The 21,904-nt window shown below is 38.7% G+C and overlaps 1 protein-coding gene across 4 annotated transcripts in view; it reads left to right on the top strand.

The window, feature by feature from the left end:
• Window positions 1–7,370, top strand: part of GCFC2 (GC-rich sequence DNA-binding factor 2) — a 47,655-nt gene extending 40,285 nt beyond the window's left edge. For all 4 annotated transcript variants that reach the window (XM_027622610.2, XM_027622613.2, XM_027622611.2 and 1 more), the window contains 3 exons: window positions 1,731–1,877; window positions 4,916–5,040; window positions 5,748–7,370. In XM_027622610.2, the coding sequence (XP_027478411.2) occupies window positions 1,731–1,877; window positions 4,916–5,040; window positions 5,748–5,865 (390 nt within the window). In that variant the 3' untranslated portion in view covers window positions 5,866–7,370. The remainder of the gene's footprint in view (window positions 1–1,730; window positions 1,878–4,915; window positions 5,041–5,747) is intronic.
• The last annotated feature ends 14,534 nt before the right edge of the window (window positions 7,371–21,904 follow it).

Here is a 21,904-nt window from a genome sequence, read left to right on the forward strand (position 1 = left end):
CATAGTGCAAAAGCAGTTATAAACAATATGTAAACAAATGAGCATGGCTATGCTTTTTTAAAACTTTACTTATGGACACGGAAATTTCAGTGTCCTGACTTTCACATGTTACAAAATACCCTTTTACTTTTTTTTTTCAATCATTTCAAAATATAAAAACCATTCTTAGTTTACTGGCTCTGCAAAACCAGGCAGCAAGCTAGATTTAACCCACAAGCCATAGTTGGCCAGTTCCTAGTCTAAAAGATAAAGGATGAAGTCATTGCTAAGTCAGTGGTAATAGGGAGGGGATGGTAAAAAGTTGGGTTCAGAAGATACTTAGGCTGGAGCACTGAAAGGATGACTAAATGATAATTGCATATGAAGACTAGGGTACTAGCCAAGTTTCTGACTTTGGCAACTTGGTAACTTACTGACATTCTTTGAGGGCTTTAGAGGGGATGCAGGACGGAGAGGTTTGAAGGAAAGATAAAGGTCTGTTTCAGATGGTGAATTGAAGGTATCGATGGGGGAAAATATAGAAATAGATATGAGTCTGAATTGTAGGGGACAGTTTGGAGTTGGAGATTTGGGAGTCAGCCACATGTAGGCAGTATTTGGAGCCATGGTCATGAATGACAACCTCTGAGGAGATGGGGTGAAGCATGAGAAGAAGGCTAGAACACAACCTTGGGAAACACTGACCTAAGAGGCAGGCAGAGGAAGTGAAGTCTTCAAAGAAGCATTAGAATTTATTGTGAAACCTAAGAGTGGTCACAAGAGGGTAGCATTATGGAAACTAAGCAAAAGGTTTTTAAGAGTGAAGACAAAGTATTAAATGCCACCCAAGGGAATTAGGAGAAAGACTGAAAATGTTTACTGAATTTGACAATTAGGTCTTGGGTGCCCTCAGCAAACTTAGTTTTTAATAGGGTGAATCCATATTTGTTATGTAGTTGAGTCAGGGAAAACACTTTCCAGGAAGAGGGAACAACATGAATAATGACACAAAGTGTAGAAAAGCATTGCATGGCAGAGTAATAAATATAGTACTGGAAAGAAAATGGAAAACACCATAAAATTCACAGAAAGGTATGGATTTAGAGGAAGGAAAGGCAACCAGTATTTTATTAGAATATCTTATATTTTTTCATCTTCTATATCAGAGCAGTAATGGTTTCTCAGGATCACACATTAGTAATAGTGGCACTGGCTTTAACAGCAGTCCTTCATGAATCCTTGGGTCCTGTGGTCTTGCACCTCATGGCCCCAGACTCCGGGAGTATGAATTGAAGAGGAAGATTATTGATCTGGAAAGGCACCAGTGAAGTTATTTGAGATGGATTTTGGGTGATAGTCCTAAAAAAAAATAGGATGAGCAAATATATGGAGGTTGGAAAGAATTAAGTATTTGTTCAGAAATGTTTTCTATTGATAGTAAAATTGATACTTCTAATGAGTTTAAAATAGTTTGACCAGGGGCGCCTGGGTGGCCCAGTCAGTAAGTGTCTGCCTTCAGCTCAGGTCATGATCACAGGGTCCTGGGATCGAGCCCCGCATCCGGCTCCCTGCTCCGCGGGAAGCCTGCTTCTGCCTCTCCCACTCCCCCTGCTTGTGCTGTGTCTCTCTCTGTCAAATAAATAAAATCTTTAAAAGATAAAACGTTGGTCAAACTATTTTATGTTTGTTGGAGACTACTACAGTTTTCCTTTAGAGAAACAGCTACATACTCACTTGATACTTTATTTTAGCTCTTCCACAACATTCTTCTTTGGAATGGACTCCTCCCAGATGACACCTTGCAAGAACTAGGACTAGGGAAGCTGCTAAATCGTTACCTTATTATAGCTCTTCTTAATGCCATACCTGGGCCAGATGTTGTTAAAAAGTGCGACCAGGTCAGTGTAATTTTATCATTTTTTAAAATTATTAAAATCTGTTTTGTGGGGCACCTGGCTGTCTTAGTCGGTAGAGCATGTGACTCTTGATCTCAAAGGTCATGACATTGGGTGTAGAGATTACTTTAAAAAAAAAAAAAAAGTTTAAAATCTGTTTTTAACAGAATAATTAAAACTGTGGTACTCACATAATAAGTCAACTTAATAGATGAGAAACCCAAAAGCAACCAACCCCTCAGTATTTAAGAATTAGTATACTGGTTTGAATTATCACCAGCAGGGAAAAGAAATTAGTTAATAAATGGTGCTGGGCCAACAGGTTAACTTTATAAAAAGAATGTTAAATCCTCAACTTTCACTATATACCAGTATAAATTTCAGATAAAGTATAAAAATGAAACTATAAAATACTATACTAAGAGGATAAATGTATCTGACGGTAAGAGTCCTTTTGAATTTAAAAGCAAGAGAAGAAATGATAAAGTAAGCAATTTGATGAAAGTATAAAACTTCAGTGAATGAAAAAACATTTAAAAGGTATCAAGATTATGTGATCATTGTTAAACCTGGAGGATAGGTTCATTGGGGTTACCATACTTACTCCTTCTGTTGGTGTGAAATTTTCTATAATGAAAAGTTTAAAGGAAAGGGAGTTGAAAACAAATAAAAGTTATAAGCCACACAAAGATTACTATCCACCTTTTTAAAGTTAGTAAACAATTCAGATATTCCAATTAAAAATGGACAAAAGACATGCAAAAGGAAATTCACCAAAATATGTAAAAATAATTTCTAAACACGTGGAAAAGGTTAACAGTACTAATCAGAGAAATGCAAAATAATATAGTAAGGATATTATTTTACCTGTTATGCTGGCCAGTTTTTTTTTTTCCTAATTCTTGTCATAGTGAGGAAACAATGGCACATTATTTCACGGGCACCTAGAATGGGTGGTGCTGGGGTTCTGAGAAACACTCTTTGCTGGTGGAATGAGGGATAGAACTCTAGAGACTTTTGGCATGAAGGCTACAAACCTTTAAAGTTCATACCCCTTGACTTAGGATAAATTCCTTGAAGTAAAATTGCTAAGTTAAAAGAGATGCACATGTAGATTTGTTTAAAAAAAATTCAGTGGAGTAAATCTGAGATCCAAGTGGCTCTATTAAGGATCCGTGAATCAGGCAGCATTCCATCTAGCAAGTAGAGAGAGACTCTCAGGAGTTGTACAAAATGGAAGGCTTTCATAAGAAAGAGGGTAAGACAAGAAAGCTATTAGCAAAAGAAAAGGATTATTTCAGGCCAGGACAAGGTCTTATTGGGGAGAGGAGAATCCAGAAATTTGGGGATTGACTGTTAAAAAAGTGACATTACTGGGATGAGTTGAAACTGCAGATAAAGTCTTGGCTTTGCTGTTGTAAGGAGCAAATGACTATTTGGGGCTTCTTTATCAGTTTTAATACAAAGAATATTATTGTAGCATTATTTATAACAGAGTTGGAAACAACCTAAATATCCAAAAACATTGTCTATTCAGCAGATAAAAGCCATTTTTAAGAGTATGGAAAAATGTTTATAAATTTAAAAACATCATTAGATAGCAATTCCTAACCCGCCATGATTTTTTGGGCTATGGTCTTTATATCACATAGTTTTAAATTACATTTTCCCCCCAAAATTGAATTCATCATCCATGCTATGTATTTCAGGTTCAGTTTAGTCCCTTTTGACCATGAGTCTACTATCAGAAGTAGAAAAGTGGCAGGACATTCTCTCCACAGCTTGTGGCTAGAAAGCCATGCCAAGGAGCACCTGTGGCTCAGGCGGTTGAGTGGCCTACTCTTGATTTGGCTCAGGTCATGATCTCAGGGTCCTGAGATGGAGCCCTGCCTCAGGCTCCCTGCTGAGCGAGGAGCCTGCTTGGGATTCTTTCCCTTTGCTTGCCCCACCCCCATACACACACATGCTCTCTCTCAAATGAATATAAATCTTTAAGGAAAAGAAAAACCATACCAAGACAGTGTGGCTTTAAATCCTGGGATCATTTATGGGAAAGCTAGGTAGTTCTGTGAAAATGTTATTGAGTTATGTGATACAGAGCAAGAGAAAAGCATGTACAAATAAGTATTTCTACCCTAGGCAGTCAGGGTGTCTGCATTTTTTTCTGTAACTGAAAAGGGTGATTAAGGAATAGGATAAATCTTTTTTCCTCAACTGTGTTTGAAAGAGTACATTCCAGAATTTTCATTTAACATACTTTATAATGTATATGTGGTGTATTTTTCCCAACTTTTTACAAATACTGATCTTGATAATAACTGTAGGATAACCTACCTATTTGTCCAAGAATTTCTTTGCATAGTATGATCTCAGGTTTTTCCTTCCTCCCATTCTCTTTCCTTTTATTCTTCTGCTGTGAGGAAGTGTTTTTTTTGTTATTGTTTTTTAACTTAAACATCTGTTTTTACCAAAACTTTCCCCAAAATCATATTTTACCTTTAGCATAATGGTGTTGGTGCTTTCCCCCCAAAAGAAAAATTGAATGCAACAGATTCTGTATGCTGCCATGAACATGTAAAGCAGTGTATTAAAGGATCAAAACCATAATTTTTATTCTGTGTATCTCACAATCCTCTATTCGATTCCTTAACTATAATTTGTTTATGTAGATCATATGCTAGGTCACCCAATTTCTTAGTATGAAACAATACTAAAATGTATTTTATATTTATGTTGACTGTGTTTTGTGTCTAGGCATTTCTGGTGTTTAGTTGTAAATGGCATTTGTACAGATTTAATGGCTTAGGAATACAGAGTATAGAAAGTATTACAAATACCCCTAGAGAGTAATCATAAAGAATAGTCTATTTTAAGCTCTTGGCATTAAAATACAATTTTTTTAAGAAGTATAAACTTTGACAAAGGAAAATTCTCAAAATTTATTCTACCATAACCATAAAGGATTAAATGAGATGGACTGATGTTAGCAAAAGGCCTTAGATAACTGTTATTAAAAACTGACCATGTGTTTTAATTAACAGATAGCAGCATATTTACCAGAAAAATGGTTCCAAAACTCTGCCATGAGAACATCTGTTCCCCAGCTAGAAAACTTCATCCAGTTTTTGTTGCAGTCTGCACATAAATTATCTAGAAGTGAATTCAGGTAATTTTGCGTATTTGTATCTCTATAAACGCACAATTCAAGGATTCTGTTTTACACTCAGCAATTTTTAGAAAGATTTGTACTTTTATTCTATTTTTAAAAGTCTGTGGAGACTATCACTCTAGAGTTAGTACATATTTTTATGTGCAGTCTTTGGAATCACTATTTTATACTCACACCTCATGCCTAATAGTTCATATTTTTAAATGTAAATCTCTTCCAAAATAAGCATTTTAAAATCTCAGCAGTTGTTAAGTACAGGTCTGCAGCCTGCTCTTTACCCAGCAATAACTAGAATCTGTTTTGGATGTTTCATTAACAGCACTAAGTGTTTAGGGGCTTAACACCACTAAATGTACAGTAATGTTCTGGTAAACCACTTCCCCAAAAGTTTAAAAAAATTTTTAAAAGTACAGCTTTGTAGCATTCCTGTGGGTAAATATTCCCACAGAGGCTCCCGCCGTAATAGTCCTTACAAGCTGATAGCCCCACACTGTAACTCAGTTTTCTGACGATAGATTTAACTGCTTTTTACAGTCATTCGCATTAAAATTTGCCAGCATACATCCCCTAATAACCTATATTTGAACACTGTATGGAAAAGATAACTGAATATTTTATGCTATTTTAGATATGGGCTTAAAATTTTTGTCTCAGATTAACAACTAATGATTCACTAGGCTCTCAAACTTTTTTTTGTTTTTCAGGGATGAAGTCAAAGAAATAATTCCTATTCTGGTGAAAATAAAAGCTTTGAATCAAGCAGAATCCTTCATAGAAGAGTATCACCTAGACCATCTGAAATCAGTAATTAAAGAAGTTTGAAGAAACTATAGGAAAGTACTAACATGAGATTTTAATATAGTGACACTTGCCTCCTTTGCTTGGGGGAGGTGGAGCAGGACTCCATCCCTCCATTCCCGTCTTACCTTCTGGTATCATGAAGGCTGCCCCCCTGTGGTGGTTGCAGGAATTAAGCACACGGGAGCACTAAGAGTTTAATTTACTCCCTTTGATTCTTCTCACGTTTCCAATTGAAGAGAGAAATTGGAGAAATCTTGCTGTTTGGGCTTTGGTGAATCTTCTGAACTGCACCATAAAAATATCTGTTAGTTCTTTTCATTTTAACTATTTACAAATAAGTTAAAATGGAAATCTTAATTGGAATGAATTATTTGCTAAGTATTAACTGGCAAATTGTCCTTCAGAAATCTGTACCAGTGACACCCGGGTGGCTCAGTCAGTTAAGTATCTGCCTTCAGCTCAGGTCATGATCCCAGGGTCCTGGGATCAAGCCCCGCATTGAGCTCCCCACTCAGCGGGGAGCCTGCTTCTCCCTCTGCGGGCTGCTCCCCCTCTTCATGCTGACAGAATCTTTCAAAAAGAATAAATCTGCACCAATATATTGTGCCAACACAAGTGTATCAAAGGCCAGTGAAACCCCCCCAGCATAGGTATTACCATTTTTTTTTAACTCAATACAAATTTAGATGTAAAAAAAAAATCTTATTTTAATTATTCATTTTGGCTATTGGAGAGTAAGTACTTGTTTTTTTGGCTATTTGTAATTTTTTTAAAATAATCCATTCATCTTAGGGATTTGTCAGAACTTTATATTTTAAAGATATTGATGTTTCACCTGTCCTATGTTATAGTTTCTTCATTGCCATTTTTATTTTAATTTTGTGTATGATGTTTTTAGTGTGCTAAGGCAGTACTTGTTAGGTACTTAACTACTTTTGTTAGGGTTTTGTCATTGGGGGTAGGCTTAGACAGGAAACAGGTATTTTAAATACTCAGAACATGTGATAAATTTCCTGGTAAAATTTGTGTAATTGAAAAGAAGTTGAAAAAAATTAGTAAACGCTCATTTTGAGAAATCTTTTCTTAAATCTATTTGTTAAATAACAAGAGCAACCCTGAATATGTATTTTGTAAATTATTGCCTCAAAGATAATCAGGAAAAATTTGATTTGAACATGTGGCTTCTGCCATTATCATCTCTAGTTTTCAAGCTGTGTATATTTTAACAAGTTGATGTGTTATTTCTACTGCAGTGAAGACTTGGGATTCACTAGTAGGAACAGTTTAAATTTTCTTTTATACATAATACATAGGAATAGAATCTCTTCTAGAAAATTCAGACTGTTACTGAGAGACATTTAGCATTCCTTCACAGTTGCTGTCCCAGACGTAACTGTTTTCATTTTAATGTTATCCTTTCAGACCTTTTCTCTACTTACAGAAACATATGTGTGTGTGTTAACATAAATGACAGATTTATTGCATATGAAATTTCTAATTTTTATTAAAATGTGTATTTGGAAATTTCCCTAAGACTTCTGCATTTTTAATTAAAGATGTATTGGATGTGTTCCCTACATTTTTAATTTGGGCAGGGAGATTTCTTTTTTCATAGAATGGAAAATTTTAGAACCTGCTTTTAAAACTACAAATTGAATTAAACTCCCAATAGTTTAACTACATTTCATTACACTAGGCTTCATTATACTTGGAGGTTGAACCTCGAGATTTTTATCCATCATATACTCTGATTGAGGATATTCAAAAACATGTGAGAGGAGGAGCAAGATGGCAGAGGAGTAAGGAGACCTAACTTTCATCTGGTCCCAAGAATTCAGCTAGATAAGGATCAAACCATTCTGAACACCTACAAACTCAACAGGAGATCGAAGAAAAGAATAGCAGCAACTCTCTGAACAGAAAAGCAACCACTTTCTGGAAGGTATGACGTGCGGAGAAGTGAATCCGAGGCAATATTTGGGAAGATAGACGGTGGGGAGGGCCTCCATCAGCCACTACTGACAAGTGATAGAGCAGTGGAGCACAAAATCGGAACTTTTAGAAATTGGCTCTGCTGAGGGACATCGCTCCAATGGCTAAGCAGGGGGTGGAACCCTCGCGAGACAGTGTGGTCTCAGCACCCTCGGGGTCACAGAAAGACTGGGGGTGCCTGAGTGCAGCAGAGCTCCTGGGTATCAGAGCAGGGAAGCCAGCTGCAGAGACAGAGCCGAGGAGCGGGCTCTCAGCTCAGGGTGGCCATAAACTGATCCGCAGCACAATTGGGACACTGCTCTTCCAGCAGGGACCCAAAAAGCGGCAGATCCGGGGAGACTCCCCTCCCTCCCCTGGGAGGAGTGGCAGGGGAGCGCACCGCAGGGATCTGCTGGATTTGGAGACTCCACACGGGCTTGGGTGCCAGAGACAAAAACACTCGGTCACAGGCTGGGTGAGCACAGAGTGCAGCCGGAGACCAGGGAGACAGGAGTGATTGACTGCTTTTCTCTGGGGGCTCACTGAGGAGTGGGGCCCTGAGTTCTCGGCTCCTCCGGCGCAGAGATTGGGAGGCCGCCATTATTCACTCCCGTCCTCCAAAGCTGTACAGAAAGCTTGCTGGGAACAAAAGTTCCCGAGAGCAAACCCGAGCAGATTACTTAGCCTGGACCTGGCAAGGGCGGGGCAATTCTGCCTCCGGCAAAGACATTTAAGAATCACTGCAACAGGCCCCCCAGAAGATCAGCAAGGACAGCCAACCAAGACCAAGTTTACAGATCAATGAGAATGGCAGAATGCGAGCACTAGGGGAATACAGCACATAGAATTCATGGCTTTTTTTCCCCCATGATTCTTTTAGTCTCTCATAGTTATTTTTTCTTTTTCCTTTTTCTATTATTTTTCCTTTTTCTATTTTTTTTCCTTTTTCCCTTTTTCAGCCAATATCTTAACACTTTAAAAATTTTTTATTTTTCATTTTTAGTCATTCTATCCTTTATCATTAACCTTATTTTTGGTATATATATATAAGTTGTTCTCTCTTTAAAATTTTGGGATACAATTTCTTCTAACCAAATGTACCCTAAATCTCTAGTGTATCGCTTTGTTCTAGCCTCCTGCCTGATCACATTCTTTTTTTTAAATTTCTTTTTCAACCAACTTACCAACTCCTTTTATAAAATCTTTTATACTTTTCATCTTTACAGTCATATTCCATCCCTTCATATTTACCCTTATTTTTGTACATATATAAGTTTTTCTTTAAAATTTTGGGAGGCAGTTTCTTCTAACAGACCAAAATACACCCAAAACCTAGTGTGTGGCACTGATCTGTTCACCAGCCTGATCATATTTAATCTTTTTTTTTTTTTTTCTTTCTTCATTCCCTTTCTTTTCCCCCTGGTTTCAGGTCTCTTCTGATTTGTTTAGTGTATATTTTGCTGGGGTCACTGTTACCCTGTTAGCATTTTGTTTTCTCATTCATCTATTCTCTGGACAAAATGGCAAGACAGAAAAACACCTCAAAAAAAAGAACAAGAGGCAGTAGCAACTGCCAGGGACTTAAATCAATATGGACTTTAGTAAGATGTCGGAACTAGAGTTCAGAATGATGATTATAAAGATACGAGCTGGGCTTGAAAAAGGCATGGAAATTACTAGAGAAACCCTTTCTGGAGAAATGAGCTAAAATCTAACCAAGTCGAAATCAAAAATGCTATTAATAAGGTGCAATCAAAACTGGAGGCTCTAACTGCTAGGATAAATGAGGCAGAAGAGACAATTAGTGATATAGAAGACCAAATGATGGAGAATAAAGAAGCTGAGCAAAAGAGACAACTACTGGAACACGAGGGCAGAATTCGAGAGATAAGCAATACAATAAGACAAAACATTAGAATAATTGGGATCCCAGAAGAAGAGAGAGAGGGGCAGAAGGTATATTGGAGCAAATTATAGCAGAGAACTTTCCTAATATGGGGAAGGAAACAGGCATCAAAATCAGGAGGCACAGAGAACCCCTCTGAAAATCAAAAATAGGTCAACACCCCGACATCTAATAGTAAAACTTACAAGTCTCAGAGACAAAGAGAAAATCCTGAAAGCAGCTCGGGACAAGAGGTCTGTAACCTACAGTGGTAGAAACAGATTGGTAAAAGACCTATCCACAGAGACCTGACAGGCCAGAAAGGACTGGCATGATATATTCAGACCACAAAATGAGAAAAATATGCAGCCAAGAATACTATATCCAGCTAGGCTGTCATTGAAAAATAGAAGGAGAGATAAAAAGCTTCCAGGACAAACAAAAACTAAAGGAATTTGCAAACACGAAACCAGCCCTACAAGAAATACTGAAGCAAAGAGAGAGCCTAGCCTAAAAACAACATAGACCAGAAAGGAACACAGACACTATACAGTAACAGTCACCTTACAGGAACTACAATGGCACTAAATTCATATCTTTCAATAGTTACCCTGAATGTAAATGGGCTAAATGCCCCAATCAAAAGACACAGACTATCAGATTGGATAAAAAAAGACCCATCGATATGCTGTCTGTAAGAGACTCATTTTAGACCCAAAGACACCTCCAGATTGAAAGTGAAGAGGTGGAAAACCATTTACCATGCTAATGGACACCAAAAGAAAGCTGAGGTGGCAATCCTTATATCAGACAAATTAGATTTTAAACCAAAGACTGTAATAAGAGATGAGGAAGGACACTATATCCTACTTAAAGGGTCTACCCAACAAGAAGATCTAACAATTGTAAAAATCCATGCCCCTAATATGGGAACAACCAATTATATAAACCAATTAATAACAAAAGCAAAGAAACATATCAACAACAATACAATAATAGTGAGGGACTTTAACACCCCCCTCACTGAAATGGACAGATCATCTGAGGAAAAGATCAACAAGGAAATAAAGACTTTAAATGATACACTGGACCAAATGGACTTCACACATATATTCAGAACATTCCATCCCAAAGCAACAGAATACACATTCTTCTCTAGTGCCCATGGAACATTCTCCAGAATAGATCACATCCTAGGTCACAAATCAGGTCTCAACTGGTACCAAAAGATTGGGATCATTCCCTGAATATTTGCAGACCACAATGCTTTGAAACTAGAACTCAATCACAAGAGGAAAGTCGGTAAGAACTCAAATACATGGAGGCTAAAGAGCATCCTACTAAAGAATGAATGGGTCAACCAGGAAATTAAAGAATTTAAAAAATTCATGGAAACAAATGAAAACTGTTCAAAATCTTTGGGATGCAGCAAAGGTGGTCCTAAGAGGAAATTATATAGCAATACAAGCCTTTATCAAGAAACAAGAAAGGTCTCAAATATACAACCTAACCCTACACCTAAAGGAGCTGGAGAAAGAACAGCAAATAAAGCCTAAACCCAGCAAGAGAAGAGAAATAGTAAAGATCAGAGCAGAAATCAATGAAATAGAAACCAAAAGAACAGCAGAACAGATCAACGAAACTAGGAGCTGGTTCTTTGAAAGAATTAACAAGATTGATAAACCCCTGGCCAGACTCATCAAAAAGAAAAGAGAAAGGACCCAAATAAATAAAATCATGAATGAAAGATCACAACACCAAAGAAATACAAATTATAAGAACATATTATGAGCAACTATATGCCAGCAAATTAGATGATCTGGAAGAAATGGATGCATTCCTAGAGATGTATCAACTACAAAACTGAACCAGGAAGAAATAGAGAACCTGAACAGACCTATAACCACTAAGGAAATTGAAGCAGTCATCAAAAATCTCCCAACAAAAGCCCAGGGCCTGATGGCTTCCCAGGGGAATTCTACCAAATATTTAAAGAATTAATACCTATTCTTCTGAAACTCTTCCAAAAAATAGAAATGGAAGGAAAACTTCCAAACTCATCTTATGAGGCCACCATTACCTTGATCCCCAAACCAGAAAAAGACCCCATCAAAAAGAATTACAGACCAATATCCTTGATGAACATGGATGCAAAAATTCTCACCAAAATACTAGCCAAGAGGATCCAACAGTACATTAAAAGGATTATTCACCATGACCAACTGGGATTTATCCCTGAGCTGCAAGGTTGGTTCAACATCCGCAAATCAATGTGATACAATACATTAATAAAAGAACAAGAACCATATGATCCTCTCAATAAGATGCAGAAAAAGCATTTGACAAAGTACAGCATCCTTTCTTGATCAAAACTCTTCAGAGTATAGGGATAGAGGGTACATACCTCAATATCATAAATGCCATCTGAGAAACCCACAGCGAATATCATTCTCAATGGGGAAAAACAGCTTTCCCCCTAAGGTCAGGAACACGATAGGGATGTCCACTATCACCACTGCTATTCAACATAGTATTAGAAGTCCTAACCACAGCAGTCAGACAGCAAAAAGAAATAAAAGTGTTCCAAATCAGCAAAGAAGTCAAACTCTCACTCTTTGCAGATGATACGATACTTTATGTGGAGTATCCACCCCCAAGACTCCACCCCAAAACTGCTAGAACTCATACAGGAATTCAGTAAACTGGTGGGATATAAAATCAATGCACAGAAATCAGTGGCATTCCTATACATCAACAAGACAGAAGAAATAGAAATTAAGGAGTCGATCCCATTTACAATTGCACCCAAAACCGTAAGATACCTAGGAATAAATCTAACCAAAGAGGCAAAGAATCTGTACTCAGAAAACTATACAATATTCATGAAAGAAATTAAGGAAGACACAAAGAAATGGAAAAACTTTCCATGCTCATGGATTGGACAAACAAATATTGTGAATATGTCAATGCTACCTAGAGCAATCTACACATTTAATGCAATCCCTATCAAAATACCATCCACTTTTTTCAAAGAAATGGAACAAATAATCCTAAAATTTGTATGGAACCAGAAAAGACCCTGAATAGCCAGAGGAATGTTGAAAAAGAAAAGCAAAGCTGGTGGCATCACAATTCCAGATTTCAAGCTCTACTACAAAGCTGTCATCATCAAGACAGTATGGTACTGGCACAAAAACAGACACATAGATCAATGGAACAGAATCGAGAGCCCAGAAATGGACCCTCAACTCTGGCCAACTCATCTTCGACAAAGCAGGAAAGAATGTCCAATGGAAAAAAGACAGTCTCTTCAACAAATGGTGTTGGGAAAATTGGACAGCCACATGCAGAAGAATGAAACTGGACCATTTCCTTACACCACACACAAAAATAGACTCCAAATGGTTGAAAGACCTCAATGTGAGACAGGAGTCCATCAAAATCCTAAAGGAGAACACAGGCAGCAACCTCTTCGACCTCAGCCGCAGCAACTTCTTCCTAGAAACATTGCCAAAGGCAAGGAAAGCAAGGGCAAAAATGAACTCTTGGGACTTCATCAAGATAAAAAGCTTTTGCACAGCAAAAGAAACAGTCCACAAAACCAAAAGACAACCGACAGAATGGGAGAAGATATTTGCAAATGACATATCAGATAAAGGGCTAGTATCCAAAAATCTATAAAGAACTTATCAAACTCAACACCCAAAGAACAAGTGATCCAATCAAGAAATGGGCAGAAGACATGAACAGAAATTTTTCCAAAGAAGACATCCAAATGGCCAACAGACACATGAAAAAGTGCTCAATATCGCTCAGCATCAGGGAAATCCAAATCAAAACCTCAATGAGATACCACCTCACACCAGTCAGAATGGCTAAAATTAACAAGTCAGGAAATGACATATGTTGGTGAGGATACGGAGAAAGGGGAAGCCTCCTACACTGTTGGTGGGAATGCAAGCTGGTGCAGCCACTCTGGAAAACAGTGTGGTGGTTCTTCAAAAAGTTGAAAATAGAGCTACCCTACGATCCAGCCATTGCACTATTGGGTATTTACCCCAAAGCTACAAATGTAGGGATCTGAAGGGGTACATGCACCCCAATGTTTATAGCAACAATGTCCACAATAGCCAAACTGTGGACAGAGCCAAGATATCCATCGACAGATGAATGGCTAAAGAAGATGTGGTATACACACACACACACAATGGAATATTATGCAGCCATCAAAGGGAATAAAATCTTGCCATTTGCAACTACGTGGATAGAACTGGAGAGTGTTATGCTGAGCGAAATAAGTCAGAGAAAGACATGTATCATATGACCTCGGTGATATGAGGAATTCTTAATCTCAGGAAACAAACTTAGGGTTGCTGGAGTGGTGTGGGGTGGGAGGGATGGGGTGGCTGGGTGATAGACATTGGGGAGGGTATGTGCTATGGTGAGCTCTGTGAATTTACAAGACTGCTGAATCACGGATCTGTACCTCTGAAACAAATAATACAATATATGTTAAAAAAAAGAAGAAGATAGCAGGAAGGGAAGAATGAAGGGGGGGATGGGGCACCTGGGTGGCTCAGATGGTTGAGTGTCTGCCTCCGGCTCAGGTCATGATCTCAGGGTCCTGGGATTGAGTCCCGCGTCGGGCTCCTTGCTTAGCAGGGAGCCTGCTTCTCCCTCTGCCTGCCACTCCCCCTGCTTGTACTCTCCCTCTCTCTCTCTCTGGCAAATAAATAAATAAAATCTTTAAAAAAAAAAAAAAAAAGAATGAAGGGGCAGAATCGTAGGGGGAGACAAACCATGAGAGACGATGGACTCTAAAACAAACTGAGTTCTAGAGGGGAGGGGCGTGTGAGGACGGGTTAGCCTGGTGATGGGTATTAAAGAGGGCACGTTCTGCATGGAGTACTGGGTGTTATACACAAACAATGAATCATGGAACACATCAAAAACTAATGATGTATGGTGATTAACATAATATTAAAAAAAGACAAAAATTAAAAAAAAAAGCATGCCATCTGGATCTCGAGGTTGTAAGCTCAAGCCCCACATTGGGTGTAGAGATTACTAAATAATCTTTAGAGAAAAAAAAAGTTTAAGTAATCAAGACTGTATTAGGAGAATAGATTAACATATCAGAATCAAGAGTCCAGAAACAGACCTACACATAAACAATTTTTGACCAAGATGCCAAGTTAATTCAATGGGAAAAGGAAAGTATAACTGTTGGTGGAACAACTGAGTATCTGTATGAAATAGAAAGCCTTGACCCTTTTCTACTCAGATGTGCCTATGTACGTGCGTGCCCCCCCCACACACACAAAATCGTGGATTTAAATGTAAAACCCAGGGGGAAAAAGCATGTAGAAAAAAAAGATTTATCTTTGATCTTGGAGTAGGTAAAGATTTCTTGGGTTGGACACAAAGTACTAACCAAGAAAGAAAAAAAAGGACAAGTTAGACTTCATCAAAATTCAAAATTTATGCAACATCTTAGGTCCTCTGGGAAGTACAAATTAAAACCACAATGATACACCATTTCACACCCACTAGAATAACTGAAAAAAGACTAACATCCACAAATGCCAAGAATGTGAAGCCACTGAAACATTCTTACATTGCTTCTGGAAGTGTAAAATGTTCACCTGTTCACCAGTTTCTTAGTAAAGTTAAACATTCATTTGCCATCCAATTCAGCAAATCCATTCCTAAGCATTTATGCAAGAAAATAAAAATAGGTTGGGGTGCCTGGGTAGCTCAATCAGTTAAGCATCCCACTCTTGATTTCAGCACAGGTCATGATCTCTGTCGTGAAATCTTAAGCCCTGCACTGGGCTCTGTACTGGGCATGGAGCCTGCTTAAGATTCTCTCCCTCTCCCTCTGCCCCTCCCCTGGCTTGTACGTTCACGTGTGTTCTCTCGCTCTCTCAAGTAAATAACCAAAATCTTAAAAAGAAAAATGTTCACAAAAACATTAGAGTATACGTAAGTATAACAGTGTTGATATGAGCCTCAGTAATAGCCCAAAACAGAATGGATAAACTGGTGGATTCATAAAATAGAAAACTACTCAGCATTAGAAATGAGCCAAGGCATATAACAACTAAATCACAAAACATCATTAAATGAAAGAAGTTAGAAAAGAATGCATGCCTTATGATTCAATGTATAACAAATGTAAGAACAGACATAATTAAAATGATGGAGGAATGAAAATAGACAAGGAATTTTCTGGTAGTGATGGAAATGCTCCATAACTTGATTTCCATGATGGGTACATGGGTGTATTCGGTTTTAAACTCATTGAATGGAAAACCTAAGATCTGTGTATTTTACTGAATGTTGTAGTGATTCATCAATTGCTTTAAATACGTTATAGATCAGACAAGTGTCTGGAATAGTGAACAATCTCAGACAGTTATCAATGGGTTGAGTACCATTGAAGACCATACTAATTGCTTTTCATGATAGTTTTCAAAGGTCATTAGTGGACATTAACTGAGGAAAATGGATAGGGACATCCAGAGATATTTTTGTTTTTAACATACATAGTCCATTAGACTAGTGGTTTTTAAGCCCTTTCTACCGAAACAAACCTAAACCTAACAGATTTCCATCAAGAATAATGCCTTAGAACCACTGCCCTGAAGGATTTCCTGTTAGGGATTCAGTGTTATCTGCTAACCAGAAATGCCCCAGGAAGATTCTGTAAGAGAATCAAAGACTAATTTATGTTGACAATATTCTCTTAAATTGTCAAGTCTCATGGAGTTAGTCCCAAGAAATGTGAATTAATGTCAATAAAGGTTTTCCAGGCTTTTTATTAAATGTCAAAGGAGGATTAAGGTTGACTATTCAATTGAGTATTTTCATGTATAATAACAAATGTAGATGGTATTGAGACAGAATTAAATAACTATAGACCCACAGTTCCCAAACTGAGCTGAGATGCCCCAGGCTCTGCTGTAACTCACAGGGCATTCAAGGGGGAGAGCAGTACTCACCACCAGTCACAAACCACTGGAGCTTCCAGCTCAAGGTTGTTCAGGGTCAACATTAGATCATGTTACATTACTTTAGAAAACTATATATATTCATGTAGCTGGGTTACCAGAGGTTGCTCTTTTTAAAGGCAAATGGAGACCAGCCTTGAAAATTCCCTGAGCAGGCAAAACCAGTTTTGTCCTACAGGCAAAGTTTAATTTAGCTTATTTTGCAAGACTGCCATGACCTGGGCCATTTATGTTTACACTTCTGGAAATCATAAGCAAAACTTGAACTGTTTCCCCAGGTTGATATAAGGTCACCACTGACCAATTCACTATCATTTAAGAAAATTCTAATGTAACCAATGAAGAATAAAGTCACTGCTTCATCTATACAAACTGTTCATAAGAACATGTACCTGAGGGGCACCTGGCTGACTCAGTTGGAAGAGTGTGCTACTCTTGATCTTGGGATCGTGAGTTCAAGCCCCACGACGGGTGTAGACATTACTGAAATAAATAAACTTTAAAAATAACAGCATACAGGGGCACCTGGGTGGCTCAGTCATTAAGCATCCGCCTTTGGCTCAGGTCATGATCCCGGGGTCCTGGGATCGAGCCCCACGTCGGGCTCCCTGCTTGGCAGGAAGCCTGCTTCTCCCTCTGCCACTCCCCCTGCTTGTGTTCCCTGTCTCTGTCAAATAAATAAAATCTTTAAAAATAAATAAATAACAGCATACACCTGAGCTTCGTTCCATGTTTTGGCTTAAGTGCTCCCAATTCACAAACTATTTTTACTAATTACTACTTTGGTGATTCACTGGTTTTACTCCTGTTATTTCTGAACTTTTGACACTGTGATAAAAAGCAAGTACCCCATGAAATTCCATGTGGAACAGAAAATGAGTGGTAGTGTCCAATCTGATTCCAAGGTCTGATAAGTTGTTCAGTAGCCAACAGATACAAACATCCCAATTAGTAATTGTAATTTAAGGATGCAGTTTTTTTAAATATTCAGGTAATCTCTACACCCTACATGGGGCTTGAACTCACGACTGTGAGATCAAGAGTCACATGCTCTTCTCACTGTGCCAGCCAGGGGCCCCTGTGTATTATTTTTAAATATCTGAACCTAAATGGTTAATAAATGGTGCTCAGTATTTCTTCTGGTCTAGGGGGTGCCCTTTAAAAATTTCTAAAATACTAAGTTCTCTGTTAAGAACCACTGAGAATTTGTTCATCAAGAAATGCAGAATATTCCTAGACACATTTGGGCTTATTTTTAAGATTTTATTTTTAAGTAATCTCTACATCCAACGTGGGGCTCGAACTTACAACCCTGAGATCAAGAGTCACAGGCACTAGACTGAACCAGCCAGGCACTTCTTAAAGCTAAAGAAAGAAATACATAGGGAAACCACTTCTCTACTGTGCTCAAATTTTCAGAAACACATCTAGGATTTTTAAATCATAAAAGACTAATACAGATCATTAAATTCCATAAATATCTGCCTGATAGGGTGGCCAGCCATAGTGGTTTGCCAGGACTCAGGTTTTTCAAGATGCAGGACTTTCAGTGCTAAAATCGGAGAAGTCCCCAGCAAACCAGGACAAGTTGCTTACTCTACTGCCTTCATTGGAAATGACCCGAGCATTTTAGTTAGAGGCCTAATTTAGAGCAAAATGACCTGCCTTGAATTTCACCTCCATTTCGCCGTTTTTCTGTGAGAAACAAAATGTTAAGTGCAGTGATTCTCAGAATTAGTTGTACATTAGAATCATATCAGGAGCTTTTTAAAACATCCCTTACCATCTCAACCTATGCTGATATAATCTGGAGACTTTAAAAAAAAAAAAAAAACTGATTTTAAGAGTTCCGGCTCAGGCACTCCTGAGGTTTAACATTAGCCTCACCACCTACTATATGTGGCACTTTAGACAAGCTGCTTACCTCTCTGAAGCGATCTCGTCTGTGAAATGGAGCAGAAGCACCTGTCTCACAAGGTTTTGTGAGCAAGAGACATGAAATGCCTTGCTCAGTGTCTGGAACATGGCAGCCCTAACGGGTCAGAGACTAGCCTATCCCTGAAAACTGAAAATTTAAATACATCATTTTTCTTTTTCTAATTGGAAAAGCCTAACAGTCTGAATGTTGTGCATTATATAAAAGATTCAGGGAGTTATTTCTTTTAAGCAATTGTCCTACCACAGCGCTAAAGGGAGATTTAAAAACAACACACACTTGAGCAAAATGATAGAGTAGGCAGCGTCAAGGTCTCGTCCTCCCACAGAAACATTAGAAAACAAGCAGGAATAGTCAAAAACTTTTTCAGGACTCTAGAAAACAGTCACATTTATAGCAACCAAGCAAACATGGGATCAAAAAAAAGGCAACTTTATAAAGGCAAGAAGTCACTAAAATAGCAACATAGGTCATTCCAGACTTTGCACCTCCTCACAAGAATTAACAAGTACTCATGGACAAGACACCACTGAAAAATCCTAGAACATGGACGTGAGGCTGAAGCCCGCGGGGTGCCGCCCCACCCTCCACCCCCAGTGCGCACCAGAGACCAAGACAGACTGCATTAAAAGAGGGGGAGCATCTACACGTTCACCACGTTGCCCCCTCCTCTCGGCTGGGGCAGCACCCCAACAAGGTCTTCACTGAGCCTTCCCTGAACCCCAGAACATTTGGTCACTTATTGGGAGTCCCACCCAGTCTTACCTTACAGGAAAAACCAGCTCAGAATACCTGGAAGTTGCATATCCCAGCGGCGCTTGAGCAGAGAGTCCAGCAGGCAGAATTGGTCATCCTCAGATCAAAGCCAGTGCCACCATTCAGCCAGACTTTGGCATGCAAGTCGCCTTGAATCAAGACTATAAACAACCTACTTGCCCAAACTTAGAACTAATTCCCCTGCTCCACCAGGGCAGAGAAGCTAATTTATAACACCACGGAGTGTAGCTCCTGGCCCCTCCTGACCAGAAAGCCTGACTAGAAACACCTGAGAGGATGCTTAGAGCTGGCTTTCCTGCTTAGTCCGGGCAGGGAGCTATATCACAGGCCCAATCACTGCTGAGTAGCTTCTGGCCCCATCTTAGTAGAAACACTAATCAGGAACACGTGGGAGGCTGCTTGGAGCTAAAACTCCTACTCTACCCAGGCAGGGAAGCTGGTTGATAGCCCTTCCCACTGCTGAGTGTAGCTCCTGAATCCCACCTGGCCAGAAAGCTTGGTTAGAACACCAGGAAAGCTCCCATAGCCCTGTAACAATGTAGAGCTTAAGGGTGCCAACCCCTATGCAGTCGAAAACCACATAAAACTTTGCACTTTCCCAAAACATAACTTACTTAATAGCCTACTATTGACTGGAAGCCTTACTGATAACATAACTAGTCGATTAACACATATTTTGTATGTTACATGTATTTAATACAATATATATACTGTATTCTTCCAATAAAGTAAGCTAGAGAAGAACTACCATAAGATCCAGCATTTCCACTTGTGGACATATATCTGAAGGAAACACAAACACTGTCAAAGAATTGCCTGCACCCCCACATTTACAGAAGCATTATTTACAATAGGCAAGACACAGAAACTAAGTGTCCAAGTACAGATGAATGGATAAAGAAATTGTGTTATATACGTATGTACACACACACACACACACACACATTCACGTCATACACAGAATATTATTCAGCCACAGAAAAGGATTTCCTGCCATTTGTGACAATACAGATGGACCTTGAGAGTATTATGCTAAGTGAAAAAATCAAACAGAGAAAGACAAATACTGTATCTCACTTAAAAGTGGAAGTAAAACAAACAAATACTCATAAAGAGATCAGATTCATGGTTACCAAAGGCAGGGGGTGGGGAAACTTGATGAAGGTGGTCAAATGTACAACCTTCCAGTTTTATAAATGAGTACTGGGGGGGGATGTAATAATGTACCACACAATGGTTATAAACACTGAACTATGGTATATTTGAAAGTTGAGAGAAGCTAAAACTTCTCATCACAAGGAAAAAACCCACTTTTCCCCCCCCTTTTTTTTTTGGTATATGTATGAAATGATTGATATTAACTAAATTTATTGTGATAATTATTTCACAATACATGAAAGTCATATCATTATGCTGTACACCTTAAACTTATATACTGCTGTATGTCAACTCTATTTCTTTTTTTATAGCAGGCCTTTTTTTTTTCTAAAGATTTTTATTTATTTATTTGACAGAGAGAGATAGTGAGAGCAGGAACACAAGCAGGGTGAGTGGGAGAGGGAGAAGCAGGCCCCCTACCAAGCAGGGAGCCCAATGCGGGGCTTGATCCCAGGACCCTGGGATCATGACCCAAGCCGAAGGCAGACGTCCAATGACTGGGCCACCCAGGCGCCCCTCAACTCTATTTCAATTAAACTGGAAAAAAACAAAATGATAGGAAAGATTTGTGGCCTTTTTACTTGCCCTTTTGATGTGGCAGCAGTCCTGAAAATGGCAGATATATTCTCAGCTTTCAACTCAGGCTGTTGGACTTAGTGCAAGCCTGGATAAGTATTGGGGGAGCAACCCAGAAAAGAGACAATTGGCAAAGACTGGGAGAGGTGTTTGTTCTAGCTCCTGGCTTTCAAGGAAATGCTATCTAAACACAAGTTAAGAGATAGGCTTCAGTGATCACACACAATAAGGGATCAATTCTTTGCAAAAATAGTTTGGAAACTATAGTCCAAACAAATGGACTATAGTCCAATAATCATGATAAAAGAAACTCTGGGGAAGGAAAGGGAATGTCTGATTTCCAGAATCACATTATCATATTTAAATGTTCAGTTTTCAACAACAACAAAAAAGTCACAAGACATTCAAAGACACTGGAAAGTATGGCCATCAAAGAAACAAAATAATAGAAAACATCCCTGGAGAAGCACAGACATCAGAATTAATAGACAAGAACTTTAAAACAACTGTCTTAAATATGCTTGAAGTGCTAAAGGGAACCATGAACAAGCAATTGAAAGAAATCAGAAAAGGGATATACAAACAAAATGAGAATATCCATAAACATAAGGAAATTATAAAAATGAACCAAAAAGGGTGCCTGGGTGGCTCAGTAAGGTTAAGCAACTGCCTTCGGCTCAGGTCATGATCCCAGAGTCTGGGATCGAGTCCCACATTGGGCTCCCGGCTCAGCGGGGAGCCTGC

This window comes from Zalophus californianus, chromosome 8 (genome assembly GCF_009762305.2).
Source record: "Zalophus californianus isolate mZalCal1 chromosome 8, mZalCal1.pri.v2, whole genome shotgun sequence".
In the NCBI taxonomy this organism is placed as follows: domain Eukaryota; kingdom Metazoa; phylum Chordata; class Mammalia; order Carnivora; family Otariidae; genus Zalophus; species Zalophus californianus.